At 45.2% G+C, this 16194-nt stretch overlaps 1 protein-coding gene across 2 annotated transcripts; it reads left to right on the forward strand.

The window, feature by feature from the left end:
* The first annotated feature begins 369 nt into the window (after positions 1-369).
* rybpb (RING1 and YY1 binding protein b) lies at positions 370-15920 on the forward strand. 2 transcript variants are annotated; one of them, XM_087801579.1, is made up of 5 exons: positions 370-481; positions 862-981; positions 12893-13231; positions 13292-13390; positions 14021-15920. In XM_087801579.1, the coding sequence occupies exons 1-5, from the start codon at positions 456-458 to the stop codon at positions 14268-14270; spliced, it is 834 nt and encodes a 277-aa protein (XP_087657705.1). In that variant the 5' UTR covers positions 370-455; the 3' UTR covers positions 14271-15920. The 2 variants fall into 2 exon arrangements, with proteins under 2 accessions (XP_087657705.1, XP_087657703.1); XM_087801577.1 differs by having other exon boundaries at positions 12893-13390.
* The last annotated feature ends 274 nt before the right edge of the window (positions 15921-16194 follow it).

Raw genomic sequence — 16194 nt, forward strand, 5'->3', positions numbered from 1 at the left:
TTATTTTTGAGTCAACATCACAGATTCATCAATAAAATACTACAGACAGGTGACTTCAGGTCAAGGTGTGTCTGGAAGGTTTACTTTCATTATTTCTAGCGCCAGTGACGCCAAATATTGTGTGTTTTTATTGACGTGTATTTAAATGTGTGTGTCGCTCGTGCACGTGTTTCTGGAACATTTGACGTCGATGTCGATCTTCTGCACGACTGTCCTCCAGGTGTGTGGCCTCCTCAGGTGAGGCTCAGGAGCCGCAGAACTGATGGATTATCTTAAAGTTAATCTAATCTATTAAAACCTTCTCATCCTCGCAGACTTTTAAACCGAGGCGCGCCGTGATTGGCGGAGCGCGCGTCACGTGGTGACGAGCCTGGAGCCCAGCAGCAGCTTCAGCAGCTCGACCTGGATCTTCTCGCTCGACTCCTGGTTCTTCTTCCCGAGGATTCTTCTGCACCATGGGCGACAAGAAGAGCCCGACGAGGTACCTGACCCTCGCTGTCGTGCGACTGAGCGCGTGTTCGTGTCGAGACTCGATGTCTGATGTTTCTCTCTGTTAGCTCAGCTCACTATGGCGGCTTCTCTCTCTCCAGCCTCACTTTCAGACAAAGGGATTTTTTTTCCCGGAGCCTCCGAGTCTCCGGGACGATGTTCCGCCTCGATGGAGACACTTTCTGCGGCTCGACGTCGAAACCCGTCGCGGTTCGGCGGCGGGTTCGGACGGACGTGCTCGACGAGTAGCTTTAGCTTTAGCATTAGCATCAGGACTCCTTCATGACAGCAGCGGCTGCTCGGCGGAGGCTCGTGCGCCAGTGGATGACATGTGTCAATCAATCACTCACTTGACGTGTTCTCTCGTTCCAGGCCAAAGAGACAAGCGAAACAAGACGAAGGTTACTGGGACTGTAGCGTGTGCACCTTCAGGAACACGGCAGAGGCGTTCAAATGCAGCATCTGCGACGTGAGGAAGGGCACCTCGACCAGGTACGTCTGCTCGTCCATCCCTCCTCCCTCCATCCATCTCTTCATCCCTCCATCCATCCCTCCATCCCTCTGTCTGCAGCAACATCCAGACTCAAGGGAATGTCAACTTTGATCGACAGCCTTGTGTCTGTGAGACTTGTTGACTCAGGATCGATCAGAGACTTTTCTTCTTCTTCATCTTCTTCTTGTTCTTCTTCTGAGTCTGATGACAGAAGTGAGTCCTGCAGCATCACTGACGAGGTTTGTCTTCGTTGGTATCGATCGAAAATGATCCGATCGGATCCAATCGCTTTGATACAGCTTTCCGATCAATACTAATATGACAGTAGATCAATTCTTAAATGACATCAAACGTGGTTCAAATCTTCATCTTTAATTTTCTAAAAGAAGTTGATGTGATGTTACTGACTTGGTTCAGATCATGATCATATCTTTATCCAGAACTCGGCATCAAAAGACGATGTTTTAAAAACGACAAACATCTCAGTCGCTGCCAAAGAAGATCCAAAGTCGGACGAGTCTAGTTACGTCTCAACGGTGTTGGATTCAGAAAAGAGACGTTATTTCCTCTGAAGCAACGCGTGGAGATGTTCGTCTCAGTCAAGTTTACCTCAAACAATAAACATGATTTGTTGGTGCAGGTTTTTAAAGACCTGACAAGAGCAGATCAGTCATGAGCAGGTTTGAAGATCCCAGATGATCCTCTCGTGAAACAATCCTAACACGACGTGGTCTTGTTTACACGAGATTCTCCTGCATTAATCACACCAACGTGTCAGACGCGTCTCCAGAGCCTCCAGACCGACGAGCGTCGCGTCTGCTGGGAAAGTGCTGTGAAAACACAGCGTTTCTCTCCATGTCTCGCCGGGATTTCCTTCCGCTTTGGTGTCGACCGACCTCGGCTGGACGTGTGCGGCCGTTCTCTGGTGTCGTCATGAGACGGACCAGTCTGCCCTTTGACCTTTACAGCTGTGGTTGTCGCTGCGACTGTCGCTGCTGTGCTCTACTGAGAACCAAGAAATGGAGTTGGGTCTTAATTGTGTGGCTCCCCTCCCCCTCGCTCCCGAAGCATGTTGCTTCAGAGCCCAGCTGATGATGTAGGCTGAGCACGCTTGCAGAAGAGGAAGTGGAGAGAAGCTCGTCATTGCCATCCAACCACGCTGCCGTGGCAACAGCCCACTTGCCTTCGCGATGACATCACTGGTTCACGTGAAGTGTTCGTCAGGTGGACTGATGACCTGCTTTAAATATATCAATTAATACACGCTATCACTGCAAATATTTCATTCAAATAACTTCAGATTCATGACAGAATCGGTCCACGAGGCGTTTGATCTGAGCCACACTGTTGTATCGATTGAGGCTGAAGGCTAATAATAATGGTAATAATAATGACTTATTTTTACGCCGGTTTCTTGAGTGAGTAAAGAAGATCAAATGAAGCACCTTCTTTATGGACCATCTTCAGGGACACCTGCCCGGAGCTCCTGCAGGCTCACTGTTCTGGTGTGTTTTATCATCATCGGTTTCAGTTTATTTAAAAAAGGACGCAGTTACATTAAAAACATGGCTGCGTCTATAGAAGACTTTGAGCCGGTTGTCATTTTCTTTGCGCTTGATGGATCTATTTGTTCAGGCTTTTCCTTGATTTTATGGAACTCCTGTTGTGTTATCAGTTTTATCTTGATCTTTAAAGTATATACTTTATTGACTATTGTTTTGATTGTTTAAGTTCTTTGTGACCCTGGTCTGGAAAAGCTCTATACAAATAAAAATAACTTACTTATTTAATCTGTGGGCTGGTCCGTGAAAATAATGCTCACATTCAATTAGTCCACGATGGAAAACGAACATCCGTTTATTTATACTTTGAAGCAACTGGTCTGTCGACCTGTGGTCCACGTGTTGATATACCAGTTAATTATTTATCACTGAGTTGATGAACCGCTAATGAAGTGGAAAGACTCCGGCTCATATTATTGTGAATTAAATGCTAATTAACATCGACATACTGTACAACATTGCGTCAGTTCCTAAAAAGCTACTTCGTTATTTCATGGATGTGAACTAATGTGTTGCAACATGTTCGTCCGAGTCTGTGAAAGCAAATTGTGCTTATTCAGCTGAAAACATTGCGTTAATGGTAACATGACAAAGGAATGTAATGCCTCATGCGAGCATGAGTTACCAGTTGAACGTGTCTCATGCCCTGAAAATGATTTTTTAATTAAACTGACGCTGGTTTTGAATGGTGGTATCAAGCTGTCGGTGATTCAGAAAAACAGATTTGAGGCCTCAGACCAAAGCGTGAGAATGCTTGACTGGAGACGCCTGTTGACAAACGCAGCTCTGCTTAAGTGCTTGTATCAAATGAATATTTAGCAGCTATCGCTCTCAGCCTGCCAGCGTGATGCCAGCTGTTCCAGCAGGTGTCGATGGTGAGCACGTACGCCGTCCATCGCAGTGACAGTGAGCAGTTAACACTCTGGCACCGTGTGAATCCACCGGTGCATCATTGAGGGAACTGAGGCTGCAGGTCTGCAGCTGCTAATGAAGCCCAGGGTTGGCGTTCACGAGCTCTGCAGCGAGTCGAGAGGCCCTCTCCTTCCCGGTCGAGCAAACCTGTTGACCCAGTCCTGCTTGTGATGTAACTCGATATTCAAGCAGGCTATATGGAGCCTCTGCCACTCTTCGCTCTTCAACAAGAGAGCACTCAAGAAAGCCTTTTCACACCTGACCTCGCAGCTGATCTGCAAGTCCAAGTATTTCAGCGTCTCAACTTGAGGTCTGACGTCCAGTGAGCCGCGAGAGAAGTTCATGTTGGTACTTTAATGTCGACGGTACGTTAATGTCGACGGTACTTTAATGTCGACGGTACTTTAATGTCGACGGTACTTTAATGTCGACGGTACTCTAATGTCGACGGTACTTTAATGTCGACGGTACTTTAATGTCGACGGTACTTTAGTCTCGACGGTACTTTAGTCTCGACGGTACTTTAGTCTCGACGGTACTTTAGTCTCGACGGTACTTTAATGTCGACGGTACTTTAATGTCGACGGTACGTTAATGTCGACGGTACTTTAATGTCGACGGTACTTTAATGTCGACGGTACTTTAATGTCGACGGTACTTTAGTGTCGACGGTACGTTAATGTCGACGGTACGTTAGTGTCGACGGTACTTTAGTGTCGACGGTACTTTAGTGTCGACGGTACTTTAGTGTCGACGGTACTTTAGTGTCGACGGTACTTTAGTGTCGACGGTACTTTAGTGTCGACGGTACTTTAATGTCGACGGTACTTTAATGTCGACGGTACTTTAATGTCGACGGTACTTTAGTGTCGACGGTACTTTAGTGTCGACGGTACTTTAGTGTCGACGGTACTTTAGTGTCGACGGTACTTTAATGTCGACGGTACTTTAGTGTCGACGGTGGTACTTTAATGTCGACGGTGGTACTTTAATGTCGACGGTGGTACTTTAATGTCGACGGTGGTACTTTAATGTCGACGGTGGTACGTTAATGTCGACGGTGGTACGTTAATGTCGACGGTGGTACTTTAATGTCGACGGTGGTACTTTAATGTCGACGGTACTTTAGTGTCGACGGTACTTTAGTGTCGACGGTACTTTAATGTCGACGGTACTTTAGTGTCGACGGTACTTTAGTGTCGACGGTACTTTAGTGTCGACGGTACTTTAATGTCGACGGTACTTTAGTGTCGACGGTACTTTAGTGTCGACGGTACTTTAATGTCGGCGGTACTTTAATGTCGACTGTGGTACTTTAATGTCGACGGTGCGTTCGTGTCGACGGTACTTTAATGTCGACGGTACATTAGTGTCGACGGTGGTACTTTAATGTCGACGGTGGTACTTTAATGTCGACGGTGGTACTTTAATGTCGACGGTACGTTCGTGTCGACGGTACTTTAATGTCGACGGTACATTAGTGTCGACGGTACTTTAATGTCGGTGGTACTTTAATGTCGACTGTGGTACTTTAATGTCGACGGTGCGTTCGTGTCGACGGTACTTTAATGTCGACGGTACATTAGTGTCGACGGTGGTACTTTAATGTCGACGGTGGTACTTTAATGTCGACGGTGGTACTTTAATGTCGACGGTGGTACTGTAATGTCGACGGTACTTTAATGTCGACGGTACATTAGTGTCGACGGTGGTACTTTAATGTCGACGGTGGTACTTTAATGTCGACGGTGGTACTTTAATGACGACGGTACGTTCGTGTCGATGACACCACATCTATTTAATATGTTTAACTAAATCATTTTAAGAGATTCCTTCAGAACAAAAACAATCTTCATTTGGTGTTTTAGAAGAAACACATTTATTCACCTTTTGATCTGCACCATGTTCCTGGAATGCGTATATATAGTGTATATAGGAGTATATATTTGTATGTTTATTTATCTATTTAGAGCTTCAAGCAGAAGTCGGCTCCGATGATATAAACGAACGGACTGCGCTTCATTTACTTCAAATGTTTGTTTTAAAAGGAAAACAAGTGTGTAAACATGAGAACAAATATTGGAACGTACGCCTGCCTGGAGGGTAATTGATAATCTATCATGATTTGCTCGCTGTAGCCGGTGAAAGAAATGTAACGATGCATCTATGTGTGAAGAAGATAAGATCCTGGAAAATCAGTGTCGGTGTTTAAAATGATGGGATTGATTCCTTATCATCTCTCTCCTCTCACGAGTGGTGAAGGATCATAGAAAAACATAAGAGCGTTTATATCTGCATTTTCTCTCCGACCCCTGATCCTGTGCCCGGCTCAAAGAAAGTTCTTTTGCTGGTCCTGCATTATGAGAGCGTGCACGAGGCCCGGCACGGTGGGCGTGTTAATCTGTACATGTTAATTGCTGGATTAAAATGTTCCTAATTACTTCATGGGATTTGTCGGCGTGCGAGTGATTTCAATACAATGACGATCTGACGAAACACGACGTTGAAGGAATGAGTCACGAGGACGAGGAGGCAGCGAAGGACTCGTAGCACGAGGAGAGGAACCTGTCACTCAAGGGACAGAAGGAGGGATGGTGTGTTAGGAAAGGAGGAGAGAAGTCTCACTCGACCACGACTCTCTGGAGTCTGGCGCCGCAGAAGCTCATCATTTGAGCAGCATCTCTTCTTCCTCAGCCTCTCTTCCGACCTGGACAGAAGTCCAGACCATGAACAGAACCAGTGCTGGTAGAACTTGGACGTGACCGAGTCCCGGCTCTTGTTTCTTTTGATGTGGGTGCAGATCGTAGCCTCGCGCTGAGAAGTGTGGCTTAAGGACATGTTGATGGAAGGCAGGCTGTGATGGTGTCGAACCACGACTGTGAGGACGACGGTCGGCAGGAGACGTTGAAGAGGTTAAAGCAGGCGTGATTGAGGAAGGATGGAGGGAAGACGAGCCAGAGAAGGATGGAAGAGTAATGGTTGGAGGATCATGTGCTCCTCAGTGTCTGCGTCGTCTCCAGTGGAACCAAACAAAGCCTCTTCTATATGTCAAGAGAAAGTTAACCGTTAAAGTTCTGCTTAGTAACAGATGCTCTAGATTCTTACATTCATATCTACACGAATATAAAGATTTAACTTATGTTACAAAGCTGTTGTAGTTTTGACTTGCAATGAAGTTTTTATTTGTCAAATATAAATGCACAGATGAAATGACACGTGACTGTATTAGCAGCAAAACTAATGCTTGGAGTGAATTCTGCTAGAATAATAAAATGATAATTAAAATAATTTGTCTTTGAAATGAGGTTTTATATGGTATATTAATTACATTTCTTTTTTTGTCAGGAACAACCGTTTCATTCAACATTCACTAAAGTTACAATTATATACAGTGTTTAATATTTGGCCAATTTAAAAACACTTAATAATAAAATAAGGACCTTAATTAAGATTATGAAGAAATGAATACGAATGTGTGTCACGAAGCAGATTCATTCAGAACATGTGTTGCTAGAAACTCATTAATTTGCTTAAAAGTAAACTTGGACAAGTGTTCACAGGATTGAAGTGCATGATGGGAAGACCACGATTTATGTCTCATTTTAACCATCAACGCACTCGTATCTCTAGCAGTGGTGATGCTTGTGCACAACTTTATCATGGTTATAAATACACACAACTTTATATAATCTATTTATATTATGTAACTTCATATCTAGTTGTTCATATAAGCTCTTGATTTGTTTGTTATTCTTATCAGTTCAGGATCTGCTTTTACACACACAACCAGTTTACTCTGTGTCAACATAAAGCAACTTGGACTTAATTCTACTAATGTGAACTATTATGTAATTTTCTGCATTAGTGTTCGGATCATAGTTCAACAGAGTCTTCGTGTAAATGTCATTATGTGTTAATCCTTCAAATCACTTTTCTTGTCGTCGTGCAGCCGAAGTGCAACACGATTGTTGATGTTATGCTGACTGTGGTGTAAATGTCCTTGTCAGAGTAAATCCGATCGAATTACACCACAGAACCACAAGGTGTAATCATCGTGAAATAAAACATGCTTGACATGAAGTCTAGAAAGAATCTTGACAGGAACCTGTCGATGAACAAGTGAATGATTAATGTTGGTCAGAGAAAAGATTTGGAGAGCAAGATTGCCTCGGGCTGTTCTTCAGGTGCCGTCCTCGTTCAACCTCTATCTCACACACTCGTGTACACACACACACTCGTGTACACACACACACACACGCACCCACACGCGTTTACAGGCATGCTGGGTAACTATGACTCTTAGTTACACACACTAACGGCATTCGTTTTTGGTTCTGCTTCATTTCTTTATCTCCAGTATCATAAAGTTATCTCAAGACACTTTACAGTTCAACTGAGACTTTATTGGAGAAAATGAAAAACAGAAACGTAACAATGAGTGAATCAGTGTGTCTGTGGCGATAAACGCATAATAACTTAATTATTTACTTTATTTCTGACTGACGCCATTAAAAAAATGTACATGTTGTCTTGACAACCCTGACAATAACATTTCCTGAGATGATTTTATACATTTTCAAGAGCCTCCTGAACTGATGTCTTTATTAGGGTTTTCGTGGATTTGTGAGTAACTGAATGGACCCATTAATTTGTTCAACTAGTTATGGATCAACAGACTTGATTTGTTCCCAGGAGGTTCAACTTTAAATTAGAACTGAAGAAGACAGCGTTGGTTACATGTCACCACGTGAAGCTGTCGACCTAAAGTTGATCATTCAATCGTCACGAAGTGTAACCTGTGTATCTTCAGCCTCTACTGCTGCATTCAAACATCTCCGTGTCAGACCATAAGACGACTGGTAATGAAAACAACAAAATAATAGTCTGCTTCCTGTGGCGTCTCTCGCTCGCCCACAAAAGAGAAAAATCCATGTTTATACAGCGAGATATTGTCTAAGCATGAGCAGGCGAGCGGGTAGTCTCGCTCTTCAGTGGGCCGTCCGTCCTCAAAGACCCCCGTTGTCTGTTGTTTGTGTCTCACACTCCGGGCTCTCCACCCGCCGTCTGCCTCTGCATTCTCTCAGCGTGGCAGGAAATAATTGCTTGTTCTTCACAGCACTTCAAGTAAAAGACTTGTGTTAATGAGGGCTTTCCTCACCATTCACTCACTGTCTCCATCACTACGTCTCCCCACAAAGGACTTTTTTTTTCTCTTTTTCCCAGAGTTTGAAGAGTTTAAACCGCGAGGAGCAGCGAGTTCTGCGTCGGGAGCAGAGGTGTTTATCCAACGCTGCTGTGATCCTGCCTGAATTAGTGCGTTAAAGCCTGATGATGGTTATTTCACGGCTTCCCGTGGAGGATGCATTCCCCACTCCGTCTTCCAGCTAATAGCGGAATTGAAGGGGAGCGCGGAAGAGGAGCCGTCAATCATGACCTATTGTCCTGCGAGTGTGAGGTAATGCGCTCTGAGCCCCTGCAGAGAAAAATGCTTTAACAGCAGGCTAGGAACACTTGACACACTCCGACAGCTTCTCCGCAGACATGCTGTGGTCGGCGGCGTCAGGAACTCTTATCAGTCCATTTAGGTTAAATCGCTCACACCTGTGGTCGTGCACTCCAGGAACCACGCCGTTATGATCTCGTAGCTGAACTCACGTGCTCCACGTGGAAGTGAAATTCAAGCTAAAAGAAGTTTAACTTGAAGAACATCTACAGTTACTCAAGAAAATACTGTAAATAGTTGGTGTTGTTTGCACATCTGACCAATGTTGACTTTAAATGTCTTCATTTCTTTTTCAAATCCACCTTTTCATGCCAGACGTGGATATATTGAGCAGAAACGTGTTTCGTCTGCTGCAGAATGAATATATTACTTTTGACAAAGGTTTGTGGAACAGCAACAGTAGCCGAGACGCGAGTTCTTCCATAAAAGACTAATTGTGCGACGACGACGTGCCAAACCCAGGAGCCAAATGTTCTGGATGTTCACCAGATCTTGTCTTTGGCTTCATGACACAGTATGAAGAAACGTTGATTGATGAGGAATGGGTCAAAAATCACATGGAAGCGTTTGCTTTGGCAGAATCCTCGCTTGATTTCTGGAACTCTGCAGGGATGAGTCCAGCAGCGTGAAGGAGGGAAACCAGTCAAATCTAACATTCGTCTCGCAGCATTTACAAGACATTCCTGTTTCTCTTGAAGGGCGTGATCGCGATGTTAATCATTGTTCATCTAGATTAGAGGTTTCATTACAGGCTGAAGGTATTAAGTGCTGGTGACACTCGTGTTTCCCGCCCACGTCATCTCCAGGGATGACATGTTCCGTGAGTCTGGTCCTACCAGCTTCAGCCTCTTGACTCACATCTCAGGCTCCTCAGCAGGTGTGATCGTCACTCTCTCTGACAAACAAAACATGTTTTTCTTAACTTTGCCACTGAAGTTTTTTTTTACTCTCCAGCCAAATCCTAGGATGTTATTTATTTTCTTGTGGACATGTTGCATTGGATTAAAAGTTCCTGCGGTGGAGCAGGTGTTTAACACCCGACACCTAAAACCGCTTATGGCGTATATTCAAGTCACCGAGGTAAGAATGGTTAAAAAAACCCATCTATTTGGATCATTTGGATAGTTCGTTGGCTGGTTTAAAAAACATTTTTGCTGATTTCAAAAAACCTCAACACTTGAGAGAACAAACCATGACTGTAATAAGTTAAATTATCGATAATAATCTCATTCTTATGGCACTTTTCAATGCAAACAAGCAAACGACCATCACACACACATTGATTAGGTTCTGTACCAACACAACCATCACAGGTTAACATTGAGAGCTGGGATTGAACCTGCAACCTCTCAGTCACGCCGTCCAAGTGTTCCCCACCCGATTGTTGAGACCCTTTTGTTCTTGTGTGTTCTGGCCTGAAAAGAACTAATGGAATATTAAGTGTACTCCATCCAAACAAACAATGATTAACAGGATTCTCTTGCGTTCGTCTCCTTTGACGACGTTGAAGTCGGTGATATTTCTGCCAAAACCCAAACACTTGGCAAATTAGAAAAGCAATTAAAGTGATTTATTAATAGAGTTTGTGTGGAAAAGCCCGCGCGGGGTAATTAGACTTAATGAAATGTTGTAACTCTAATACTCAACACGGGAAGCGATTAAGATTGAAATGGAGCCGAAATCAATTTGATTACAAGAAGTCGGTGTTGGCAATTATGTAGCAAATGAGGGCTGCGAAGAATCCTCCTTCCCCACATCAACATCCAATTTGCCCCCCAGTGAAGTCCCACTGGCTGCTCCTCACGCGCCACCACAGCAGGTAATGAATCCTGGATCAAGGTTCCACAGTTCATCAGCATCCACTGCAGCGGTCGTATTGATCGCAGCGTGAGCATTCCAACATGATGCTCCATTATTCCCTGATCGATCCGTTTGTGCGATCGGACGAGCGTCCACTCGTCAAGTGGGTCCGGTGGGCGGATAAATGACGGCGCATGAATGAACGGAGAAGAAACGACCGTGAGACCGTTTCCAATTGCCATCGTGTGCCGTGTAATAAGGCGCTAGAATCTGAGCAGCTGGGCTGGTAATGTCATGTTGCCAAATTGACTCTGTGTGGTTAACCACTTAACTAGCCGTCTGAAAACCACCGTCCTCTGAAACCTCCAGTCGCACTGCTCGACTACACAGCTGTGGAGGCTGACGGTGTGTGTGTCACGGTTTCAACTCCACACTTGTCTAAAAGTCAATCCCGGTGACAAGTGTCCACTGGACTGCTTTTGTTTGAGACAAATCTGGCCAGAACCGAGTCCAGAACCAGAAAGTTTCTCAACATTCCGAGCCAGTGTAACGAGTGCTTCAGTCAGAAAAGAAAGCTTCTCTCCAGAGGGGCCTCCACACTGTGCCAGGATATTTATTTGCACGCTAAGCTTTTGGAGCGAGTGTTTTCTCTGCGCTGGCCTGAGATTACACATGTAGCTTGGCTGGAGTTTGGCTGGAGTTTGGCTGCATCGCTGCAGTCGTGCTTTCCTCCCGCAGACGCTTCCAGGTTGAACCGTCGACATGTTGGACAACAGCTTCTAAAAGAGCAACTAATGCAACGTTCTTCTCATCTGGAACGTTTTCACAACGTGCTTTTTGCATTCATTCTGACAAACGTCAAACAAAAGGTTGATATTTCTCCTTCATCCTCCAAAGTTCTAGAAGAAAGTGTGCTTGTGTGTTCTGATCTGGGACATGTTGGTGGAGATACCATAGCAGGAGAAGGACCAGGTTCATGGATGCGAACAGTTCCTGTCTTCTGATTGGACACGACTTGAAGTCCTGCTACTAACAATACTTATGTATGTGATTTTGGAAATCAAGTCGCACACATTTTATCTCACCACGTGAAAACAAAAGGACTAGTAATGGTTAGTTAAAGCACTTTTTTTGATTCATTAACATCCTTTAAACGATACATGTCTGTTGTTGTCGTTTTAATGACACGTTCTCGTCTTAAGGCAGATCTATTCTAAACAATCTGTGTTTCTTACGTTAAAATGAACACAAAAATGTGACCATCATGTGTAGAAAACAATATTGATTCGTAATAATGTTTCTGCCAACGTTAACGTTTTTAAATCCCTTCAAAGAGTCCATGTGTTTAACCTGCTCGGCTCATAAGTTGTTGTTGCTTTAATATTAACAATATAATAATAAGTTTGATTAGTCTTTTTTCTTGGTGTTACTGTACATTAAGACGTTTAAAATCTTCCTGACAATAAAACTTTTATAGAGGAAGATTTAATGATGGTCAAAGTGAAGCAGATTTTACTTCCTGATCAAGCTCTAATAAAAAAATGTAGAAAACGTAAAATATGTTTGATTATACTTCTGCACACTTGGTTGTTAGCATAACATATTTACAGTTGTCGTTTTACGCGCGACAACATATCAATAATGTATTTTATTTAACTTGACATATGGAGCATCTTTCTAAAAAAGAAGCTCTTAAATTGACAAGTTGTCAACGTCTAATTTTAAGCTCATTTAGTCGTTACACGCTTGAAGTCTCTGGAAATGTAGTTTAGTTCTAATGTGTTAAGATCGTCTCAGTGTTTGAGACTCACTTCTCAAGATTCAAGATATCAGGTGTAAAAACCCCATGAATATCATTGTTGCATTAGCTTTGTTTCATTCGTCCGTTGAATCATCTGATGGTTTGGATTGTGTTGACATTTGTGTGTCGAGGCTGAGCCGCGGTCTGATGCTTCATCCCGACAGTAATCAGATTAAACCGAAGTGACGCCGCAAATGTCTCACCTTGTGATCCCGTGCTTTCGTTTCATTGCAGCCGCGAGGTAATGAGATGAGCGAGTCGCTCCGTTGGAAAGCAGACGGAACCGGCGGCGCTTCCACGCACTCTAACCCTGATCTTCTGTCCTCCCGCAGGAAACCCAGGATCAACTCCCAGCTCGTGGCCCAGCAGGTGGCGCAGCAGTTCCCGATGCCTCCGCCGCCCAAGAAGGAGCGACGGGACCGGAGCGAGCGCTCGGACCGTCCGGAGAGCGAGGGCGAGCGAGCGTTCATGGAGGGGCGCCCGGAGAACGAGCTCCCGGAGATGGTCGTCGCCCCGGAGGTGGAGACGCCGGAGAAGGAGAAGATGGAGAAGATGGAGAAGATGGAGAAGATGGAGAAGATGGAGATAGAACCCGTGATCAAAGACAAGCCCGACAGGGAGAAGGAAATCGTTCCGGCCGTCACGAAGAAACCCGGCAGCAAAAAGACCAGGTCAGTGTTCAGCGCTTCCCGTCCTCGCCGTTCCTCCTCCTCACTGTCGATCTCCTGCAGACCCAAGTCCGACACCCACCAGAGCCCCCCCAGCGACAAGCAGAGCATACAGTCTGGCAAGTCCACGACGAAGACCAACAAAAACTCTCACATTTCCAGGTGTGTATCTTCACTCTGAGCAGAAACACTTTGAGAAGAAAGTCTTTGTGAATCATTTCCTACAAACGCCCACTCGTGCTTGAAGCTGGTTTTGACTGTAACTGACGAACTGAGCAATTTGAACGTCTGAGAGTCGATTAAAGGTCAGAGTTCAGGAACATCAAGCTTCGACGGCTCTTTCTAGACAAGCGTCATTAGTGTGAGACGCTGCTGGTTCAGGACGACAGATCGACTAGTCATGACCGTCGAGGTCCAGACAGAAGCTCAAGGTTCCACATTTCTAACGGAAACATTGGAACGGAAAGATGGACGTCTTAACGCGGCTGTTTCCAAGTAGTGGAAAGCAGGCGGAGTTAGAAGCTAACGTTCGTTAGACGCGATAATATCTGACAATAATAATTATAATAAAACAGGTGCAGTAAAGATTCCTCTCATCTCGAGATTAAACAAGTATCTACTTCAGATTAAGGCGTCTGACCAGGGACTTTGTTCTCTAGTGAGGGTTGAGTCAAGCGTCAACACATGCGTGTTCGTGTAGATGTTTATATTCTGTCCAGTCTCTTGGGTCACGCGTTGCCACGGTAACGAGGACCAGTAACATGTGGAGTGACTGGTGTGTTCCCGCCTCAGGCCCAAACTGAAGAACGTGGACCGCAGCACGGCGCAGCAGCTCGCCATCACCGTGGGCAACGTGACGGTGATCATCACAGACTTTAAGGAGAAGACGCGCTCCTCGTCCACGTCCTCGTCCACCGTCACGTCCAGCGGCGGCTCCGAACAGCAGCACCAGAGCTCCGGCTCGGAGAGCATGGACAAGGGCTCGTCCCGCGCCTCCACCCCGAAGGGCGACCTCTCGGTGGGACACGACGAGTCGTTCTAAGCCCCGCCCCCTTTTGCTCATTGTCCTCGCCTCACTCCCCCTTTTTCGCCCCTCCTGCCCGGACACTATGGATTCTACGAGGGGAGAGGTTTGACCTTCCATTCCACGGGGGTCGCGAGGGAAGCGTCGAGGGGAAGCGGACGTCCTGAGGAATAATTCAACGCGAAGAGACAATGAAGACTTTAAGGAGTACCGCCCCCCCCACCATCCACCTGCAGTAGCATCGGACACTTGTATGTACTGTTTTCTATTCGTGGACGTGAAGCCAACGTTTCTTGAGTTTTTGTAAAGAGAATCCTCCGCTGGTCACTGTAACCTCCACCATTTTAATAACTTTAATCTTATTTATTACCTGTTGCACCTGTATCCGTCGATCTCTTCTGATGCTTCGCTAGCTCCGCCCATCAGTGTGTTTCTGACGGTGTGTACCACAGGACTCACACACACACACACACTGGTGCTAGAAACACTGTGACCAGGGACGAGCCTTCAACAGCGACACAAGTGCTGATGAACCAAATTCACTTTTTTCCCAACAACGTCTCACTCTGAACACTGTCGGGGACCCCCCCCCCCCCCCCGACTGAGCAGTTGTACAGTGTAGTCGTGTGTAAAACACTAAAAGCTGTTGATATTTTCTGCATTCCCGACTTCAATATGTACAAAGAATAAATGTGTATATGATATCTTAGTTTTATTTATTGAAGGACCAAAGGAATTTCATATCGACATGAGAAATAAATAACAATTTGAAATGCAATTATCTAATGTGTGAGATGAATAACAGTTTAAATAAAGACTAATATAATCCAGATCTTGTTCTTCTTGTCTCGCCCCGACACCCGGACCCTCCACGAGCGAGTCACGGTGCAACAGAAACTGTTGCTTCTTCACTGACACGTCGAAGCCAGTGTTCAAAGTGAGCAGAAATGGAATCAGTTTTTCGGGGTCCCCCCCCCCCCGCCCCCCCTTTCTAATGCAGTCCAACAGACGTGGGCCCCAGAAAAGCCATGTTTCTACCTGCCTTACCTGCTAAAACCACTCCCACCTGTCGATGAGTCGCTTCCGTCGACGATCACTTGTACATAGTTTGAACAAAACACTATAAATGGCATCGAAGCTCTGAACCTTGTTTTCTTTCCTTTCCGCGCAAGCAGTTCTGTTCTTGTGCGACAGTAACCTTAATTTACTGTGTAAAGATGGTTACATTTTTAGCTTCGTCAGAGACCCAAATATAAATGCTTGTTTACTGACTGTATAACCTTTACCGTGAAGTGTAGAAAACATTTCTTCCTATAACGACGTCTTGTACACGCTTTGAGAAGTTATTGTTCGGTTTAAGAGTAAAAAAAAAATAAAGAAAAGCCACAAAAAAAGGCTCAGATCAACAATCATTCTCTGTTTATGTTCTTTTTTCGGTTGAAGATATTTCTGGTGTGTCATCGTTCCCTCGTGAAATGGTCACATAATGCTTTCCAGCAGCTCCTCGTCTGATAATGTTGAATCTACATGTTTCTGGCATGTGCACGACTTTTGCGCTTCTAGGCTGAACCTTTCATTTCTCTTCTCCTCCGCTTCAAATGATGGATAGAAAAATGTCTATTTATGAATTTTGCTTGTAGTTTTTCACAAATAAAATGGTTAAAGTTATTTGCGTCTGCTCTGTGTGTGCGCGTGTGTGTGTGCGCGCGTGTGTGTGTGTGTGCGTGTGTGTGTGTGTGTGCGTGCGTGTGTGTGCGCGTGCATGCGTGCGTGCGTGTACGTGTGTGCGCGTGCGTGCGTGCGTGTGTGTGCGCGTGCGTGCGTGTACGTGTGTGTGTGCGCGTGCGTGTACGTGTGCGTGTGTGTTTGTGTGCGCGTGTGTTTGTGTGTGTGCGCGTGCGTGCGTGCGTGCGTGTGTGTGTGTGCGTGTGTGTGTGAGTGT

This window comes from Callionymus lyra, chromosome 10 (genome assembly GCF_982586985.1).
Source record: "Callionymus lyra chromosome 10, fCalLyr1.hap1.1, whole genome shotgun sequence".
NCBI classification, from domain to species: Eukaryota; Metazoa; Chordata; class Actinopteri; order Syngnathiformes; family Callionymidae; genus Callionymus; species Callionymus lyra.